The 19,268-nt window shown below is 41.6% G+C and overlaps 1 protein-coding gene across 1 annotated transcript in view; it reads right to left on the minus strand.

Moving 5' to 3' along the window:
• The window catches only part of SLIT2 (slit guidance ligand 2), a 407,535-nt gene that overhangs the window by 148,082 nt on the left and 240,185 nt on the right, over window positions 1-19,268 (minus strand). The window contains exon 5 of the mRNA XM_026648011.1: window positions 17,958-18,029. Coding sequence (XP_026503796.1) covers window positions 17,958-18,029 — 72 coding nt within the window. The remainder of the gene's footprint in view (window positions 1-17,957; window positions 18,030-19,268) is intronic.

Raw genomic sequence — 19,268 nt, forward strand, 5'->3', positions numbered from 1 at the left:
GCCTTTTCTGTTGCAATTTCCCCAATTCCGTTTATAAAGCAGTAATTTCATGGCACATAATCTGGAAAGAATGTAACAGAATCTATATAAGATTTTTGTACTGAGTTTCCATCAAATTACAGACAATAGGACTGTATCTATCTGATTCCACTCTTCTTCCATATGAAAGAAAAAATGCTTTCTTCCCATTTATCTGCATGGTTTATTTTGTTCAAACTATGTAAGCTTTTATTTTAAAAAATCTATAATTCATTTTCACTGAAAATCGAGGAATAAAACTGTTACTAAAATAAGATGTGTGTCAAGTTATTGATCTTTTTATTTCTGTTAAAGCTAAACAGCTGGCACGATGGATACATCCTTTAAGTATGGCATTTGGGAATAAAAACTGCTTTTTAATAACTAAATAAAGTCCTCTACATAATCCAACAAAAGTCACTAATGTTGTCTGGGAGCAGAAGAACAAAATAAAACAAATTGAGAGTTTTGAAGTCCAAACATTTTGGAAGTATGATAAGTCAAAAATGTAAGAATATGTATGAGAGATGTAAACAACTTTTGTTTTTGAATGGTCAAATCTCAAATTTACTGTGCCCAGATTTTTTCCAAATTTTCGATAAAAATTCTAACCTGCACTAAACATTCAGATGGATATTAAAGGTAAATGTGTGGGTCAACTATAATGGGCAACTAGCCACACCTTCAACTATGTGAAGACTATCACGTCTCCATCATGTAGAGATACCTCAATAGAATTGTATTGTATAGCTCTTAACACAATGGAGGCCACAACAGATGCTATTCACATATGGTATGTTTTTAGTTTATCAAAAATGAAAGGTAGGCAGTTGGGGAAAGTGATTTACCTGTCAGGAAACATGGGAAAATATTATTTATTATTTGTATTACCATTGTGCCTAGGAACCCCAGCCATGGACCAAGACCCCATTGTGGTAGGTGCTGTACAAAGAGAACAAAAAGACATCCTGGCCCTGCAAGAGTTTACAATCTAAATAGACAGAAGAGACACATGATGCAGGGGGAGTGGTAGACTGAGCGCTTTCCAAATTTCTAGAGAAGAAGAGGGTGCCACAGTGTATGACTGGTTATGCACTTTACTCTTAGAGCAAAGGAGGTCCTTACTGTGCTTTATCTTCACTTATTACCATTTGATAAAGCTCCACTTGGTTGGATCAACAGTTATTTCAACATTCTTCTAGGAGCTGAAAACTGCTTTGAATGTCCTTTTGCTGAGGTAGTGTAGATACTGACATCCTCATCTGGCCATAGGGCAGTGAAGCAGCAGGCCAAAATAACTTTAGGTAGTTCTATTCGGCAACTGATTACACAACCCACAAGTTATGCAGCAGGTAAATTATGTCATCGGTGTGACTTCACATCAAGTGACAATACTGGATGACAAAACAGTCTAATGGCAAGTGTGTAATTTTTTGGGAAATGCACAATTAGTTAGTTTGGCATGTGACATCATTCAATAGATATCCCCCAGGAATACTTCTGTTGGGGCCTTGTGTTTAAAGATCAATTAAAAGACTTCTGTCTGTGTAACAAATCCCCTTAAATGATAAACTAGTTATCAACAAATATCCTGGCAAGGACACAACTGCTTTGGTTCATGACATGATTAAGTTAGGCCTTGTCTACACTGGCAAGTTTCTGAGAAGTAAAGCAGCTGTCTGCGTTGTAACTCCCGAGGTGTACACACTGCCAACCACTTAGTGCACAGAAACTGCACAGTTGCAGCACTGCAAAAAAACAATGCCGCGTAGAGCTTTCTGCACCAGGGCTACAGCCAGGGCCGGCGCTTCCATTTAGGCGACTTAGGCGGTCGCCTAGGGCGCCAGGATTTGGGGGGGCGGCAATTCGGCGGCGGGGGGTCCTTCCGCGCTCCGGGTCTTCGGCGGCAATTCTGCGGCGGGTCCTTCACTCGCTCCGGGACCTGCCGCCGAAGTGCCCCGAAGACCGGGAGCGCAGAGGGACCCCGCGCCGCAGAATTGCCGACGACGACCGGGAGCGCGGAAGGACCCCCGCCTAGGGCGCCAAAAACCCTGGCGCCGCTCCTGGCTTCAGCGCTGCGGTGCCAGTATAGACACCGTGGCAATTACAGCACTGCGATTGGCCTCTGGGAGGTGTCCCACAATGCCTGTTCTTGCCTCTCTGGTCATCGGTTTGAACTCTACTGCCCTGCCCTCAGGTAACCATCCGTCATCCCCACCCCTTAAATTCCTTAGGAATTTTGCAAGTCCCCTTCCTGTTTGCTCAGTGACATGTGCAGTGGTCTCAGCTCATCTTTCTAGGTGACCATGCCTGCTCCACACACCAGGCAATCCCCTGCTTGGAGCAATGCCGAGCTCCTCGACCTCATCAGCATTTGGGGAAGAGGAGACTGTCCAGTCCCAGCTGCGCTCCAGCCATAGGAATTATGATACCTATGGACAGATTTCACGATGCATGACAGAAAGGGGCCATGACCGGGTCACACTTCAGTGCAGGGTCAAAGTGAAGGAGCTGCGGAACACCTACCGCAAGGCGCGGGAGGCAAACCGCTGCTCCGGTGCTGTGCCCACGAGCTGCCGGTTCTACAAAGAGCTGGACGTGATACTCGGTGGTGACCCCACCTCCACTGCGAAGGCCACTGAGGATACTGCGGTGGCTCGTCTGCCAGTCAAGAGTGGACCGAGCCAGGAGGAGGAAATCTTGGTCAAGGATGTGGAGGGGGAGGGTGACTCAGAGGCAGAGGATGACTCGGAGGTCAGAGATGCATGCAGCCTGGAGCTCTTCTCTACCCCGGAGGAGGCTAGCCAGTCACAGCTGTTGGATTTTGGGGAAGCACAAACAGGAGAGGAGGCCCCTGGTAAGTGGCTTTGATTTTGCGAATCACTGAAGCGAGCTGTTGGGGGCAGGAGGGTTGCAGAAAGAAGGCTTGTGTCTGTGTGTGATGTACGTACCATCACATGCTAGTCTGAGTGGCGGAACAGGGTGTTGATTGACTCCCTCACTTCACGGGAATCTGCCTCAGAGATCTCCAGAAAACTCTCATTGAGTTACTGAGCAATCCACTGCTGCAGAACTTTGGCAGAGCTGCTTTGTTTCTTGCCCCATTAAGGGTAACTTTACCGCGCCCCTCTGCCGTCAGTGGAGGGTGGGGAGGGAGGAAGGGCGAACTGCATAAGGGCCAGAGCGGAAGCTACCATCTTGAAGAAGACCCTCCCTTGGTTCCCTGCTCACCCTCAGCAGCAAGATATCTTCCATCATGAACACAGCCTGTGGAAAATGTGGGGAAAGGAATGATTATAAGGCCCCCCTACAACGCTGGTTCTCCCCAAGAGCCACATACCCGGTGTACAGTACGGTCCTGGAACACTGATTTCCCCTTCCCTGCAGTTACTCACCATTTTGGGGGTCGTGTGGCTCATGTGTGCTTGCTTGGGGTCAGCCAGTTAGTGACAGGTATGTGAATAGTGGCTGTGTTTTAAATCAGTTGTCCGTGTGTTGCAAACAATACTGCTTTTGTAAAATGTTGCATTTTGGCTTCACAGATATGACCTTGGGAGCCTCTTTGTTATCGCCGGCTGAACGGCTGGGCAGAATTAGAAAGCGGCCACAAAGAACTAAAGAGGACTTTCTGCGTGAGGTCATGATGCACTCTGTGGCCGAAAAACAAGAATTGAAGGAGGGACCGAAAGGAGAATGCGGTGCGCCAGAATGAAGCGGCTCTTAAACGTTATGAAGCACCAAGCGGACACACTCCAGGTGATACTAACACACAAACTGAGCAGCTGAGCGCCCACCCTCCTCTGCAGCCGCTGTCCAAAACTCTTTCCCATGAGCCCCCCAGGCACCACCGACACACTCCTATCAACCTACAGGCTCTAGTCTGTACCCGCTGCATTCCACTTCTGTCCTGTCACAATCCAGCCCTGCGGACTCCCAGTACCCACTGCACTTAACACCCGTCCCTCTGCAGTTTAGCCCTGCTGAAGTACAGTACCCGCTGCACTGTACTCCAAAGGAGAAGGTTGGATATGATACCTGGACATACACAAATCTTTAACCATCCCGGGACCCCACCTCCTCCTGGGACCCTCCCTTCCCCTATCCCCCCTCAGTGCTGATGTGGCTTTCTTTTTGTCTGTCTCTCTCCTCCGCTTGATGTTTTTTAATAAAAGAATTGTTTTGGTTTTAAAACAATCTTTATTCCATTAATTGAAAGCAAACAGAGCCCTACAAAGCAACAGGCAATTTTCTTACACCTTCATAGTGCATCGTCTCCGCCCATCACAATCACCTCCTAGCATTACAAGCACTGCACTCCCGAGCATAGCACCAAATATTAGTGGCTGTCAGCTTCAAATTGCTGCCTCAAAGCATCCCTGATCCTTATGGCCCCATGCTGCACCCTTCTAATGGCTCTGCTCTCTGGCTGTTCAAATTCAGCCTCCAGGTGCTGAGACTCAGTGGTCCAGCCCTGAGTGAAGCTTTTACCCTTCCCGTCACAAGCTCATGGGGTGAGCTCATCACACAGTCCCATAAATGTGGCTTTCCTCATCCGAACGTTCTGCAGCCACTGCTCGTCATCCCAGACGTGCATGATGATGTGATCCCACCACTCAGTGTTTGTTTCCCAAGCCCAAAAGCGGTGTTCCACTGTGGCCAGCACCTTCGTGAATGCCACAAGCAATCTCGTGTCATAGCTACTATGCGTGGCGAGATCAATGTCGCACTCCTCTTGCCTTTGTAGTTGAAGGAATAACTCCACTGCTACTCGTGATGTATTGGTCAGAGCGAGCAGCATATTGGTCAACAGTGCGGGATCCATTCCTGCAGACCAAAGAGGCAGAGAGCGCAGTACACAAACCGTTGAAAGATGGCGCCAAATGAGGACGGAAGCACAGGGATCGCTGGGATGTGAAGCAATGCATCACAGGGCATTGGAACAGGACCCAGGATGCCTCAGGACTCTCTCCGCTTTCCCGCAACTCTTAGCGGCCGAAGAGGAAGAGATGCGCTGTGGAATAACCATCCAGAGTGCACCGCTTCGAATACCGCTGCCAAGTGCTGCAAGTGCGAACACGCTATTGCGCAGGCAGCTGACAGTGTGAACACACAACATCGGTTTTCCTTCAGTGCTCTCTGAGTGGCGCTGTAACTGCCGGTGCTGTAACTCTGCCAGTGTAGACATGCCCTTAGTATCTGTTGTCATCAGTGTCTTTGGTGAGTGCTTATGACAGAGTGCTAGGAGTCTAGAACTGACTAGCACCTCATTACTAAGGTACTATGGCTTAATGGCTTAATTACGCAGGGGGGCTGATGAGCTAATGAGAACAATTCACCCATCAGCTGGGAACTGTTAAAGGAGAGGAAGGAAGCGAAGGGGGAGGAGGGCTGGCAGGGCACCAGGAGCCACAGTATGAGGAGAGCTTTCCCTCTTGCTTCCCAGAGAGTGGGCTAAGGGGGAAGTTTATGTCCATCAGTACAGCTTTGTGCAGCAACATACAAGTGAACTGGTGGAGGGGGCCTAATAAATGACACACTGGTGCTTATAATCATGGGAATCATCCAGCCTGTGTGTGGTGGTCCAAAAGAGTGGAGAAGGGAGCCCTGTCACAGTGCCACATGCAGATCTGCTGGACTATAAAGTATATACCTACACATTAAAAAAATCTACACTTACAAAAAATGACAAACATTTAGTCACTTTCACTCCTCTCCTTTCATTAATTTAACAGAAGCTCATAATCATAATTTTATCCTTAGTTAAACTTTCATGTCTCCTTTATTTCCTTAGTGTAATCCTATCTCCATGCCTTGTTCTATGCTCAATCCCAGTGCATCGGCTCCCCTGCCTTTCCTCATATAGAATCATAGAATTGTAGGACTAGAAGGGATCTTGAGAGGTCATCTAGTCCAGTCCCCTGGACTAAATAAATCCTTTTAAAACACCCATGTCTACCATGAGGCCCATTAACAGAAAAATGTAAAGCCAGCTGTGGCAATACTTTCTTCTGGGTCTCCTATTTTGTCCTTTCTTAACTGTCTGTCTTACTATGTGATCTCCTTGGGACAGGGGCTGTACTGTACATACAAAGCATACTGTAAGGACTTAGGCCCAGATTTATAAAGGTATTTAGACCTTGATCCCCTCCGCACTGAAAAGCCTGAGTGACTTAGGAACCTAGGTCATTTAAAAAAGTAACTAAGGCACTTAGGCCTAAGGCATTGACTATGACTAAGATTTATGCTCTAACGCTCCTAATGCTGAGCAGAGCAGAGCAACATCTTAAATACCTTTAAAAATCTGGGCCTTAGTAAATAATAATGTTGTTAGGACTTTACATTACATAGAATATCACGGTTGGAAGGGACCTCAGCTGGTCATCTAGTCCAACCCCCTCCTCGAAGCAGCACCAATCCCCAGACAGATTTTTACCCCAGTTCCCTAAATGGCCCCCTCAAGGATTGAACTCACAACCCTGGGTTTAGCAGGCCAATGCTCAAACCACTGAGCTATCCCTTACATTACAATAACATTTAGATAAAAGATAAATCAAATCTAAGGCCATCTTAAATAAAATTTTCCAACTCCATTCGAAAGGGCCTCAGTCAGCACAGGCTTTCCCTAAGGCCATGACCACAGAAACAGACAGACATGCCAAACCCTTTCTGCTGCAAACATCAATCTTCAACAATCTCTGTCTTTTTGACTTAAGAAGGCGAGATGGTTTATAGTTTTAAAAACTCAGTACATTGTTTGGAACCTAGTGCAAAATTTTTAACCCAGTCCTTGGATAATGTGATGGATGATGCAGAGTACTAAATTTCCTCTGTCCACTTCCAATAATAATAGAATAACCTGATTCTGCAATTGCTGTAAATGACAAAACAGCTTTTCTAATAGTTTATAATACAACACAATGTAATAAACCAGCCCAAATACCACAAAAAGGTAGCACAATATTTGTCAGACATATACAACAGACAAGACTGAAGACAGAAGATATTTTTAAGATGGTAAAAACCAACCTCGACCATCCCTGATACCTGATTTTCTAAGGTTTACCTTGATCAAAACCATTTGAGCTTTAAAGAATGGAGACCCACTTCCTGGCTGGTGTAGGAGTGAGCTGGAAAGTTAATTACAAGCCTAGTTGGAAAGAAATGTTAACAGCCTCTCTGTGCACATGAAAGCACATTTTCCAAACATATCATTTTCCAATATTTTCCCAGGGAAGACCCTGGGTCTCCCGGCCCAGTTTTCATTAGGGAAAGTCTAGTTATTTTTACTCTGCCTGGCAAAGAGATGCCATAAAACATTTTTGGGGGAAATGTTTGTGATTGGCACTTACATTAGTGTTGTATAACAGATGAAACCACATATCAATGCAGCACTGCAGATGTCATCTATTTGCCTAATATTTAGTGTCATTCAGCTAAAATAACTTGTTTAATTATTCTCAGAGGTCCTGCTCTGCCTCAGCTACCCACTACCTAAAGTGCCAAACACCACAATGGGCGAGGGGAGGGGAGGAAGACGGACTTGGGTGAGTTCACACCCAGTGAGCTTTGTTTTGAAATTCAGGTTGAAAGCACAGTTTTGCCATGGTGAGGGTCAGAACCATAAATCCTTTCAGTGGGTCTGAAATTCAGCCCAAGTTCACAAATCTGCCACAAGTTACATATTTGTAACAAAACAGGATTTCATGTCACCATCTGTATTCAGATACTATAGTGATGAGCAGTAGTATAAAATCCTGAGATATATTGTTTCATATGAAGTCCAATATCTGTGCTGATGAAGTGAAGTTATGAAGGATCCTCAGTAAAAGCTTCTTCAAAATTATTTTTAGTAGCCTAGGTATTACAGCAGGCCAGTTTATATACAACAAAAAGGGTATATTGGGTAAAAAAATTTAAAAGTGCCTACAGAACTTAGAATTCAAAAGTGACTTAGGAACTCATTGCCTTTCAAAGATTCTTCGGCTGTTAAATGAGTTTTTAAAATAGGACTTAGGTCTTGTCTACACATGGAAGATCACAAAATCATAGAAATGTAGGTCTGGAAGGGACCTCGAGACGTCATCTCATGCACCCCACAAACTGAGGCAGGAACAAGTATAACTAGCCCATCCCTGACAGATGTTAAACCTGTTCCTAAAAATCTCCACTGGCAAGGATTCCACAACCTGCCTTGGAAGCCTATTCTAGTGCTTAACACCCTTATAGTTAGAAAGTTCATCCTAATATCTAACCTAAATCTCCCTTGCTGCAGATTAAGCCTATTACTTCTTGTCCTACCTTCAGCGGACAGAGTATAATTGATCACTATCTTCTTTATAACATACCTTAACATATTTAAGGGGGATTGGTCCTGCATTGAGTAGGGGGTTGGACTAGATGACCTCCTGAGGTCCCTTCCAACCCTGATATTCTATGATTCTATTTGAAAACTTATCAGGTCCTCCTTCAGCATTCTCTTCTCAAGACTAGACAAATTTTTTAAACTTTCCTCATAAGTCAGGTTTTCTAAACCTTTTATCATTTTTGTTGCTCTCCTCTGGACTCTACAATTTGTACACATCTTTTCTAAAATGTGGCATCTAGAACTGGATATAACACTCCAGCTGAGGCCTCACAGTGGGACAATTACCTCCCATGTCTCGCATGTGACACTTCTATTAATAATACAGTAAAGAATGATATTAACTGTTTTCACAACTGCATCATATTGTTGACTCATATTCAATTTGTGATCCACTTTAAACCCAGATCTTTTTCAGCGGTACTACTGCCTAGTCAGTTGTTCCCCATTATGTAGTTGTGCTTTTGATTTTTACTTCCCAACTGGAGGACTTTGCACTTGTCTTTACTAAATTTCATCTTGTTGATTTCAGACCATTTCTTCAATTTTTCAAGGTCATTTTGAATTCTAATCCTGTCTTCCAAACTGCTTGCAATTCCTCCAAGCTTGGTGACATCCCCCAATTTTATAAGCACTTTCTCCAATCCATTATCCAAGTCATTGATGGAAATATTGAATAGCACTGGGCCCAGTACAGATTACGTGTAGGACTCAACTAGATACATCCTCCCGGTTTGACACCAAACCATTGATAATTACTCTGAGTACAGTTTTTCAACCAATTGTGTGCTCATCTTATAATAATTTCATCTAGAGCACATTTGCTTGAGAATGTTATGTGGAACTGCATCAAAAGTCTTACTAAAATCAAGATATAGCGTGTCTACAGCTTCTCTCCTAGCCACAAGGCCAGTAACCCTGTCAAAGAAGGAAATTAGGTTGGGTTGGCATGATCAAAGTGGGAGGTTAATTTAAAGTAGAATAGCAATTCTGGAATAATTCTAGATGTAGAAACTTATTTTAGAATAAGATTGCCTTTTTCTGGTGTAGCTTAATTCAGTTCCAAAGTAGATTAAGCTAATTTGGAAAAGAGTATTCTTATTCCAGAATAAGAGTTTCCACACAGTTATTCTGGAATAGCTATTGGGAAATAACTGCGTGTGTAGATAAGCATTAGGAATCACTTAGGAGGTTTTTGAAAATTTTACCCATTTTCCCTTCATTCCACACACATAGTTCTCATTGACTTTGAAGAAATTGTAAGGTGAGAATAGATTGATAGATATACCAGCACATGTCAAAAAAAAATTCTACATGTTACTGGAAATACATGTACTCCAAACAATCTTATGGAAATAGATTTTTTCCCTTTTGTTTTTTGTGCTAGATTTTTGTGTTGAAGGGGATGTTGGCACTACCTATAGTAACAGCTACCATCTTCATAATACTGGTGTATGTCCCAGGCAGGGAACACATCTGGGTCAACATTTGTGCAGATGTATAGCCCATACATTTGCAGTTGGAATGGAATGGAATACTATATCATCATCTGAGAAGAGTCCAGTACTTGTAATGCTCATCATTAGTATCCTTCATCCCTTACCTGGACATAAAATGTAACTCCAATTAGCGAAGTTTTCAATCTCAGAAGGTCAACAGTACTATTCAATAGTAGATGTTTGGGTGATTTTCTTTAATAATTTTTTGTAACATGTTTATGGCATGCTGCTATGTACAGGTACAGGAAGTGTTTGTGAGTTAAGCCTCAGTTTTTCCACATCCTTCTTGTAGTGTGGGGCCCAAAACTGGACACAATATTCCAGATGAGGCCTCACCAATGCAGAATAGAGGGGAACGATCACATCCCTCCATCTGCTGGCAATGCTCCTACTTATACAGCTCAAAATGCCGTTAGCCTTCTTGGCAACAAGGGCACAATGTTGACTCATATCCAGCTTCTCATCCACTGTAACTCCTAGGTCCTATTCTGCAGAACTGCTGCCTAGCCATTCGGTCCCTAGTCTGTAGCAGTGCATGGGATTCTTCCGTCCTAAGTGCAGGACTCTGCACTTGTCCTTGTTGAACCTCATCAGATTTCTTTTGCCCAATCCTCTAATTTGTCTGGGTCCCTCTGTATCCTATCCCTACCCTCCAGCATAACTACCACTCCTCCCAGTTTAGTGTCATCTGCAAACTTGCTGAGGGTGCAATCCACGCCATCCTCCAGATCATTAATGAAGATATTGAACAAAACCGGCCCCAGGACCGACCCTTGGGGCACTCCGCTTGATACCGGCTGCCAACTAGACATGGAGCCATTGATCACTACACTTTGAGCCCGATGATCCAGCCAGCTCTCTATCCACCTTATAGTCCATTCATCCTGCCCATAATTCTTTAACTTGTTGGCAAGAATACCGTGGGAGACCGAATCAAAAGCTTTGCTAAGGTCCAGGAATAACACATCCACTGCTTTCCCCTCATCCACAGAGCAGGTTATCTCAACACAGCAGGCAATTAGGTTAGTCAGGCATGACTTTCCCTTGGTGAATCCATGCTGACTGTTCCTGATCACTTTCCTCTTCTCTAAGTGCTTCAAAATTGATTCCTTGAGGACCTGCTCCATGATTTATCCAGGGACAGAAGTGAGGCTGACTGGCCTGTAGTTCCCCAGATCTTCCTTCTTCCCTTTTTTAAAAGATAGGCACTACATTAGCCTTTTTCCAGTCATCCGGGACCTTCCCCAATCACCATGAATTTTCAGAGGTAATGGCCAATGGCTCTGCAATCACATCCACCAACTCCTTTAGCACCCTCGGATGCAGTGCATCCGGCCCCATGGGCTTGTGCTCATCGAGCTTTTCTAAATAGTCCTGAACCACTTCTTTCTCCACAGAGGGCTGGTCATCTCCTCCCCATACTGTGCTACCCAGTGCAGTAATCTGTGAGATGACCTGGTTCGTGAAGACAGAGGCACAAAAAGCATTGAGTACATTAGCTTTTTCTACATCCTCTGTCACTAGGTTGCCTCCCCCATTCAGTAAGGGGCCCACACTTTCCTTGACCACCTTCTTATTGCTAACATACCATACATCCAAGTATCCACCCTATAATTTACTTTAAATGAACAATTTTGGTCTTTCCTTCTCATCCTCTAAAAGAGTGGTCTCAACCAGGGGTACGTGTACACCTGGGGGTACACAGAGGTCTACCAGGGGGTACCTCAACTCATCTAGATATTTGCCTAGTTTTACAAGAGGCTACATAAAAAACACTAGCGAAGTCAGTACAAACTAAAATTTCATACAGACAGTGATTTGTTTATGCTGCTCTATATACTATACACTGAAATGGAAGTACAATATTTATATTCCAATTGATTTATTTCATAATTATATGGTAAAAATGAGAAAGTAAGCAACTTTTCATTAATAGTGTGCTGTGACACTTCTGTATTTTTATGTCTGATTTTGTAAGCAAGTCATTTTTAAGTGAGGTGAAACTTGGGGGTACGCAAGACAAATCAGACTCCTGCAAGGGGTACAGTACTCTGGAAAGGTTGAGAGTCACTGCTCTAAGAAAACCCCAAATGAAGTGCTAATATCTGAAACTTGCTGAAGTCTGTGCTTAGAAGCTAAAACAATATGATGCACACTAATAATCTTAACCAAAAGCATTCACCCTTGAAGAAATGCAGATGTTTAACCTGCTAATTATTTATTCATCCTCTCAATATGCTAATTTAGAATGGATGAGTTTCAGTTCCTTCTTCATTTGCACAGGTAGCGGTAGTAACTAATCAGTAAACAGATTTATTTTGATCACCCGTTAGTTGTCTCCTCCTTCTAAAATTCAATTGTCTTCACATAAGGCATCCAAAGACTATTGTTCCTGAACACTTTAAATCAAGCTATGGCATACGTAAACTATGATGATGTTATAAAGAAAAATGTGGTATATGAGCCTAGATCAATACACATATAGTACATTGAGATTATTCCACATGGTGGTGATACTCCTGTGCAGAAACACTGGCACACAGACTCTGTATTTCAGCACCCTTCACATGCCATTTCAGACCACATGGGATCAATAAAGCCAACACTTAATTATAAAATACTAGACTATATGGGGGAAAAGCTGGAGGGGGGCTATATTATATGCAGCAGGGATGAAAAAGTTCAGGACTTCCTTATTTCTTGAGACAACCAGCCGGTAGGGATGTGCCAGCTAAAGGGTGTCACTAGAAACACAGGTGTCCAAGTCTGTAATACTCCACGGACAGGCAGAACAACCTTTGCCAACTTTGTTTTACTACCTTTATCCACTGTTTTTAATGGACTTGGACCCACTTTCATATATCACTAGACTCCACTACTCAATGTCACCTTGTCCTGAAGAATAACTAGGTAAGAAGAGTTTCAGAAAAAGGCAGGAAACAGAGGAAATAGCAGCAAGGGGCTGAAAAAGGAAGTTCAGAGATAGCTGGAAATGAGAATGTGTGTCCTTAGATGGAGCAACACTGCAGACATGAGGGTGAATTAAGGTGGCTGCCTTTACGAACTGCACTAACAGGGAGTCGGGTCACAGAAGATTAAGAGAGATGGCTTTGCAGTTACTCCTGGGGGAATTCTGTGTCACTGCACATGTGTAGAATTCAAGTCCCCTGCAGATTTCTTTGTTTCCCTTTGGAAAAATGACTTCTGACGGGGAAGCAAAGGGAAGCCGAGAGAGCGGTCATATGCCCCTCCCTAGCAGCACAGGCAGGTCGGTTCAATCGTGGCTGAGGGGCAGGAGGGGGCAGTCGTGCATGAGAGACACACACTCCATCCCTCTTGCTCGATTTTGCAGCACGCTCGGCATGGAGGGGCAGGGTTTCGAGGTGTTTCTGAGGGGTAGGTAGGTTCTGTCCCCTGGGGCAAAACAGAATGTAGCAGCCTGCCTGCTTAGTTAATTGTTCCTATTGTCTTTTATACTCCTGGGGGAATTCACAAACAAGTGTAAAAGTTTTAAGGTTCCTTTACATTGCCAGAGTGGTATAAAGGACAATATGGCTTTATAAGTACTTATGGTGCTTTAGTGATTAGAACTGGTCTAAATTTTTTGACTGAAAACATTTCTTATCAAAATTTGCTCCTTTCTGGAGATGGTCAGTAGCCAATATAAATTGTGAGTTTAATTCCCCAGGCACCCTCACTTACTCTTCAGTTACCTATGATGCAACACTGAGCACATAGCTGCATATATTTGTTGACTAATCACTCAAAATAAAGGATCATTACTAGCTACATTACTATTAGACAAGGGGGGTTGGGGATTTTCTCCAGTACTCCCCACTCCCATTCTCCATCCATTGTATTGTACATTAATTAATTATCAAAATAATTGAAATCAGCTGGAGTATATTGCATTATTTTGACAATTAAAATATGCAGAATTTTGCAGGATTTTAAAATATTGTGTGCAGAAATGTTAATTTTTTGGCACAGAATTCCCCCAGGAGTATGCAGTGAAGGCACTGACCTGGGAATCAGAAGGTCTAAGTTCAATTCTCACCTCTGCCACAGAATTCATGTGACATTTTGGGTACACATGTAATCATTTTATACCTCAGTTCCCCCCTTTGTAAAATGGGGATAATACTTTTCTACTTCATCAGCTTAGTGAGAAAAACTCCATTAATATATGTGAGGTGCTCAGATACTACAGTGATGATTGCCATATAAGAATCTAGATAACCCTGGATCTTATCTCAATCACAAGGGCACAAGATGAATTAACAGTGTTAAGAACTTTTGTAATCCCTTCTGAAAAAATAAGTATGGTAAAGAGGGAAGATTCAGAGGTCAAAATACACTGATCATTCTCAAAACAGAAACCAAACTTTCTCTGTTTCCAACGATTGGATCCAGATATGGTGGCTTGACAGCATGGACCACCTAAACGGAAGCATAACATCAATGATTGTAGCTAAGAGCAACAATATTGACAAGGGTGGTCTTCACATGGGTGAAGGCAGTGCTCCTGAAGAGGAAAATTCAGGCTTGGAGAGTTACCATCCAGTGCTGTCCAAGATGACCACCATTTCCCCCTCTACTTAGGACAGGAGAGGTCAATCATAATTGTGGTAAATGTTAGTAAATGTTGACATTTTAATAGTCTCTATAGCACTGCTGAATTGTCCCTGGGAACTTCATACGTTTCAGAGTCCAACAAAACCTGTTCTGAGCCTCCTATACTGCTCTTTTTTCTAAGGTGTTTATGTGAACATATAGCTCTGACCTAGTCAGATTTAATGTATGAGTTGGTGAGGTAGGTGAACTAGCTATCCCAAGAGATTGACATGTCAGAATACACTAGCAATTCTGGCTCTCAAGTCCTCTGAAAATGGGGATATCTTATGCATAATATTAAAGAAAGCTTGAGATTGCCCTGGTAAGGATGATTTTGTCCAAGTTCTATGGACAAAATCATCCATTTGTAGAAGCAGCAAGAGGGCTCTGGAGTGTACTCTGCATAGGAGCTAACTCTGAGGCAAGAAACCAGAAAGCCCTAAGAAAGACAGCATGCCTCTTTGTGGAAGTAATCCCATCTAGATGAGCTGACCAAACTTTTGTTTTATTTTGCTCACTCTTGTGGCAGATTGGAAGGCCATTATTTTACTGCACTGAAATGCATTGCCAGACTGTGCTGTCTCTTGACTCCTGATGAACATCAACTGTAGGGTTAAGAATAAATTCTAGACATGATGGAGTTTGAATTAACAAATTGTCCCAATATTTAATTCCTACTTTTACTCTATTCCTTATCTCTGCTACTATCACCTTCCTTTTCTCTGCTACTATCACCTTAAGAATCTTCATCGAAATTATAGTTTCAATGAAGATTCTTAAGGTCATGGGCAGACCAAAGATCAGAGTACTACATTGGAAATGCTGAGATTAGAACAAACCTTAAATATTGGTGATAATAAATACTCAATGAGGCGATGGAAATACTTTGGTGGTTGAATATTAATCACCTGAATTGATGGATAGAAAATAGATTTTAACCACTCTATTTTGTAATGGCTTTTGTTTGCAAATTAGTTCAATCTTTCTAAACCCACAATTGGTCAATTGTTTCCTGACTTCTCTTGGATAATCAAACAGAATACAGTGTTTGCTATCTATCTGATCTTGACAGATATTGCTTCTATGGATAGGAGATTGTGGTTTTAAATTGTGCCTCTCTTTTTCAAGTCTGCAGAGAGGTTTGGAGGGCATCCATTTTCTGGATACAAGATTTAATTTCATAAATGCTAGCACTCATCTGTCATTACAAGTTACACACAGACCACCCAACCCAATGATATACATTCCACTATGAGATGGCAAAGAGATACTGGCATTGACTAGTCAGATTATGTATAGGTATTTCTGTGGAAAACTTTTTGATATTTCCTTTTGTTCTACTAGTGAAAAAGATCTGAGAAAATATTCTCCTTTGGACCACAAGAAAAGGAGGCAATCTATGGTATCCATTCTGAAATTCAACATTTTGGTGCCACAAATAGGATTTGGACTTTTTGGTATTATTAGGACCTTGCTGATAGCTTTGCATGGATTATCCTCAAAGAGGAAAAACTTTAAACATCACTATCGGTGTGTGCAGAATGATTATAAGGGATTTGAATTCCAGAACTTTAGGCAAACTGCTCTGCAGGCTACCACACTAGAATATATGTTAAATCCTAGAGGTAATTCTGTGATGTGTCATGCAGGAAACTGGAGTCTAAATTACAATGGACTGGGATATTTCTGGCATTCTTAAATCTCACCCCCACGTTAGAAAGTTCCCATTGATGTTCTCAGACTCATTACTATTCAAAGTTCTTTTTAGAGCCATATCAATTTTCTTATGCAAAGGATCATTCAGAGCAATATTGTCTTCTAGTGGTAGCAAAATTTTTCTTAGACTTGAAATACCGGTAATAATGGCTTCAATTTGGGAGCCCCAAAATGCCAAAAATTAAAACTCAAAACAAAACTAACACACCTTGAGCAACATTTCTATAAGGGGGTGGGGCTTGCCTCAGATTTAATCTCAGATTTTACTGCAGAGTGAAACTTCAACATGAATATTTTTAAATATAAAAACACGAGTCAAGAATCATAATCAATAGGCCCAATTCTCTGTTTTAAACTTTCTAGTAACTTTACAAGACTCGATGATAGAGCTCACATTCAACTGAATGAAAGAAGCTTGAGGAGTATGGAAATCAGTTTACAAAATTCATTTGCCTCCCTTACCTATAAATGCTAGTATTCTCACTAGACGATGCTCTCCTACACACCTAAGCACACTGAAGAACATAGGAGATGATAGGTCATTATAGAGGCTACAGGAGCTTGATGCTCTTAAAGAAAAACGGTCTACAGAGACTGCCAAAGTGAGATAAGGAGGATGGTGCACAAAAAAGATTGTGCAGACCCTGGAGTGGGATGACTATTAGGGTCAGGGAGGCAGAGCTATTTGAATCTCTGTAAATAGACTCAAAGAACGTTCCTGAACCCTTTTCTGAAGTTGAAGCTCTAGACATGAAATTAGGCAAGAAGAGTTTAATCCAATAGGCCCACTTAATTTGCTGGCCTGATACCAGATGCAGAAAGTTTTAGATTAGCATACAAACATGTTTCCCTTCCAGGTCTCAGGCTGACTCATTACAAGCTATGCAGTGTTCCACCATTATTTGCTTTGCTTTTTAGCTTCCCTCCTCCCACATTTAATTTGAACAACATTTCTTCTCAGAAACTGTTTGTTACAGGCAGAAGAACAAATGAAGAAAATTGTATCCAGAAGGGAATCCATGAGAGGGCTTTGAAAAGTCCTGTTTTACTATTGCTGGCTGTACTAGAATGAAAGGCAATTTATTCACTTACAACTGGTGAATGGTAAGTGCAGAAGTCACCAATTTGTTGTCTTAGACCCGACAAAATTCCACATTTAGGAGCCATGAAAAATTGCACATGAGTTATGGGGCTACCACGTCTCAAGAAAGATGTCACCAATCCTGTACAAAGGACTTGCTTTACCACGAAAGAAAAACTGTGTGAGAGAAGTAATCACATAAAAAGTAGGTATGTATTCTAGTGGATTGGTGAATAAAATTATCTCAATCTCTCTCTTTTACAAGATTAAACAAAAGGCAGTCCTCTAGACCCTAAGCAGAATGAATTTTTAACAAGAAATAGTTATAGTCAGAAAAGATAGCTCATATTTTGATTTTCCAATAAAATACTGAAAGAGGCCTGAAGACCAGATATTAAACCCAGATTACCATAAGCAAAGAAATATACTGTTTTGACATCTTTAATTCCTTTTTAACCATTTGGATTTGGTGAAAGGAATTCTAGGATGTTCAAAATGTATTAAATACTTTTGCTAAAACAACAATAAAGCTCTTGACTTTCAGGAAGAGACTCTCTCAACAGTTGCTACAAAAAGTGTTTACAAAGAAAAACATCTGATAAAACAAAGACAATGTGCAAGTAAAATATAACCATCAAAATATAAAGGTCAATAGGAAACTACTTACAGATTTTTAATATCTACGGCCCCACGGAAAGCCTTCCTTGGAATTGCTTGAATTTGATTTTCACTGAGATCACTACAAAAAAAAAAAAAAAAAAAAGATGAAAGGGAACTTAAAAGTTGTTGTACATATTTTATCTGTATGAAAGAACTTTTGTAAAGGAATACCATGTAAGAAAAGGATTTCAAAATGAATCCCAATCACTATAATTCAGTCTACCCTCTTTATGAAATATATTTTATTATAGTAACTGACTTGTAATTAAATACAAAGAAGAAATCACAGTTCTCATATTACTTGAGCTGCATAACAATAAAAAGTTCCCTTAGAAAAGAATATATATTCCATGTAATATGTGACAAAATAATACCATTTTTAACAGATGTGGTCAAACTGATTTTGCTTAATTTTGAATGCATTTAAACACTGAGTTCAAAAGTTTGATTCAAAATTATTATGTTACATTCTACTGAAAGAAGATTGAAAATGAGAAGAGCAGGGACAGAGAGGGAAACAACCTGCTGAACACAGGCGTTGCCACATTGGATCAGACCTGCGCTCTATCTAGACCTGTATACTGTCCAGATAGTGGCCAGTACCAGATGCTTCAGAAGAAGGTGTAGTAGACAGTAGGCAGATGCCCTCACATCTTGTCCTGATCTGTAATAATTGGAGATTGACTTAAACCCTGAAGAATGAGGTTTAATATCCCTTCAAAAATTTTGTTAGCATTTACTGTATACATTATCTATTTAAATAGCCAACCCCTTTTGGATCTTGCAAAACTCTGCCTCAACAACTTCCTGCTGAAATGAATTCTAGAAAACCAGAGTAAAAATGAAGCGGAGAGCAGAGAGAGAGAGAGAGAGAGAGAGAGGGAGAGAGAGAGAGAGACTGGATAAACAGCAGAGAGGGTGAAGAAAAATTTTAGTGGAGCTTTTGGAAGCTGTTCTTTCCTTAACATAAATTGTTAAGGAAGCTCAGGCTTCCCATCGGTAGAAAACAGAGTTGAGGAACTCAAACTAGTTTTGTGAACCCCAAAAACAGCATGAGGAATTCACAAAACCTCACACTCTGTAAGGTTTGTCCATCTCCAGATTTTAAACTACTACAAGGTTTGTATTCATATAACTTGCTTTGAAAAACAATCCTATATGTATGTATATGTAGCAAGTCCTTATCCAATTCATTATCAATTTAAGGAAAGGAAGAAAAAAGCTACATTTATTTGCTAAATCTGCTGTCCTTGGTGCATCTGTTATCAAAGCATATCTAAAAGTAGGCCCTGCTAACTATTACTAAGAGTGTGTGAAA

Source organism: Terrapene carolina, unplaced genomic scaffold, assembly GCF_002925995.2.
Source record: "Terrapene carolina triunguis isolate 2854851 unplaced genomic scaffold, T_m_triunguis-2.0 Scaffold66, whole genome shotgun sequence".
NCBI lineage: Eukaryota > Metazoa > Chordata > Testudines > Emydidae > Terrapene > Terrapene triunguis.